Source organism: Anas acuta, chromosome 1, assembly GCF_963932015.1.
Source record: "Anas acuta chromosome 1, bAnaAcu1.1, whole genome shotgun sequence".
NCBI lineage: Eukaryota > Metazoa > Chordata > Aves > Anseriformes > Anatidae > Anas > Anas acuta.
Genome location: NC_088979.1, coordinates 106,200,220 through 106,202,927, shown reverse-complemented (window position 1 = coordinate 106,202,927; position 2,708 = coordinate 106,200,220). Strand labels below are relative to the sequence as shown.

At 55.3% G+C, this 2,708-nt stretch overlaps 1 protein-coding gene across 1 annotated transcript; it reads left to right on the top strand.

Annotated features, from left to right (window-relative positions):
• Window positions 1-669: 669 nt before the first annotated feature.
• LOC137850215 (inositol 1,4,5-trisphosphate receptor-interacting protein-like 1) lies at window positions 670-2,471 on the top strand. Its single transcript, XM_068670337.1, has one exon. It carries the CDS (start codon window positions 965-967, stop codon window positions 1,994-1,996), a length of 1,032 nt encoding a protein of 343 aa, XP_068526438.1. The 5' UTR covers window positions 670-964; the 3' UTR covers window positions 1,997-2,471.
• Window positions 2,472-2,708: the final 237 nt, after the last annotated feature.

The window sequence follows — 2,708 nt, the reverse complement described above, 5'->3', positions numbered from 1 at the left end:
TCTGTTTATTCAATCTTTTTCTAAACTCAAAACCTTTAATTGCAGTATTAATTCCCACTTGAGTCATAATTTCTTGCAGAGTGCCATAGCTGTAAGTAGATAGGAACAGTTGTATTAGGAGGGACTAACTTGCATGTTATCGGTGGGTTTACTAAAAACATTTCACAGCTGGGAAAGAACCTTTAACTCAAAACTTCAGCTAACCTAATAAAAACATTTAAGTTTAGACAAAGCATCTTGCTTGTTCTAGAAGTCTCATGAGAATATGTTTCTCTTGGGAGATTCCCAGCACTTTCAGAAGTGCGACATATATTTCTCATCTCTCAAAATTCTGCTCCACAAAGAACACTTAAAAAAGATAACAAGTTAAATGAGGAAGCACAAAATGTTCTGAGATGAAGGTGGTTTGAATACCAACAGGAGATAGCAGCTAATTTCTCTATAACCATAATTGTTCTCTGATAATTTTCCATGCAGATATTTAAATGTTGTTCAGTAGCTTTCTGTAAGATTCATGGTTACGGATAGGATACATCTCAGGATACAGAACTACTGGAGACAGTGTCCAAAGGAGGGCAATAAGGATGGTCTAGAGCAGAAAGCATATGAGGAGCAACTGAAGTCACTTGGTTTGTTCAGCCTAGAGCAGAGAAGACTGAGAAGCTGGACGTGATGACCCTCATGGGTCCCTTCCAACTCAGGATAGTCTGTGATTCCATGTCCAGATGTCTTTTGACTCTCCCTCTTTAGTTCTGCAACAGTCACCCACCAGAGGCCCTCTTCACCTTTGAAAAGCAGAGCAGAGCAGGAGAGAGGAGGGGGATTGGTGTGATGCGGCTGTGGTGCTTGTGACAGCACAGAGGATGAGTCACAGCGGGGGAGCTGTCATCAGGGCCAGCAGCAGCAGCGCCTCCACACTTTGGCCTTGGCCGTCGGTGTGTGCAGTTTGCACCTCCTGTAAGCCATGGCTCGGCTGATCTTCCTCGCCCTGGCTGTGCTGGGCATTGCCCAGAAGCCGTGGTTCGTGGATGATCAAGTGGATGCGGATGCAAATGAGCGAATGCAGCAGCATGCGGAGCAGCTGATTGAAGGCATGGCTCGGCTGCTGCATGAGATGGAGGAGAGGAGCCAGGAGCAGAGCGGGGTGGCCTTGGGAGCCCTGTTCTTCACTGCCTTGCAGCAGTGGCAGCTCTGGACCTTTATTGACCTCCTTGTCCTGCTCTTCGGCCTCTGCCGGTGGCTCAGGAAATGGAGACTTGGGCTCCGCAGCAGAAGCAAGCAGGGCAGCTACCCAAGGAAGAAGGAGAAGAGGGACAAAGACAACACCAACACCGATGACACCCGGGATCTGGGCAGGGTTTGGGCCAATCGCACCCAGTGGCCGGCGCCGCACATGGCCGACAAGTGCAAGGTGGTGGAGGAGCTGGTGGACAAGCTTCTTGGTGCCTGCCAAAGACTCTCCGGGGAATCTCTCTTCAAGCCACGGCTGCAGCCGGCCATCGGTGTGGGCTGCTTCTCCGAAGACGGGAGTACCCGGCAGGACAACCTCCTGTACCGCCTGCTCGTGCCCCTGAGGCCTCCCCCCGGGCACGCCTTCCACCCGGAGCTGGGCGCCGAGGGGGAGACGCCAGCGAGGAAGCCCGGCCTGCGCGTGGAGCTGGAGTGCGCCTGCGCGAGGGAGCGGCTGGTGGGGGACATGCTGTGCTTCCTCCACCACCCCGAGGACGAGCTGAGGAGCAGACAGGAGCCCAGCCTGCTGCGCACCCTCTGCACCGGCTCCTACCTGGATGTGGAGGAAACCACTCGCTGGTTCCAGGCCTTGGTGAAAGCAGCCTGGGAGCTTCTGCCGCAGTCGCGCCACTGCCGCCTGACGGTGCTGCCCTCCCGCCGCTCCTGCAAGATCAGGCTGGCCAACGCCTCCCAGAGCACCCTCTCCATTGAGATCACGCTTGGGGTGCGGCTAGACGACTCGGACTCCTTCCTGAGCCTGGAGTAGCCGCGGCCAGCTTCACCAGCAGCACGGCGCCGCCAAAGAGCTGCGCTGTGGCTGAGATGCAGTCTGTCGGGCACACGGCCAGGCATGCCCGACCCCACAGCTTCCACCTCAAACATCTGCAGCCCCGCGCCCGTATGCTGGTGAGCAAAGGCTTTTCCCCCCACGCCCTGAGGACGGCTGTGATTCACCACCTGACAGCCACAGCCCTGGCAAGCCTGGCAAAGGAAAGATTGCCCCCTGCACCTGGATGACCTCCTGCGGTGCCTCTGCTGCTGCCTGGAGAAGAAACACCTCAACCGCTTCCTCGAGAGGGAAGGCAACGAGAGGGTACCTGAGGAGATGGATGGTGGTGTCCCCGGCCTCCCAAGCAGCTGGACTGCTCAACTTCTTCCAGGCAGTGAGCACCCAAACTCTTGGAGGGAATCCATTCCATCAGGGAGCTTCATCCTATATATTGACACCAATAAACAGCCTATGTGAACAAACGCTCTGACCGTGTCTGCGCAGCACTTTGTGGGGGAACATAGGCACAGGGTGCTGAGCGCACCGCTGTCACAGAATTAGGAAATGTTTTCCAAAAACACGGGAGCCAGTGTCTGGCTGAGGGTTGGAAGGGACCTCTGGAGGTCATTTGGGGAGCAGATGGGCAGCTGCTGAGCTCTGCTCTGCGGGGATAGCGACAGGACCTGAGGGAACAGCATGGAGCTGAGAC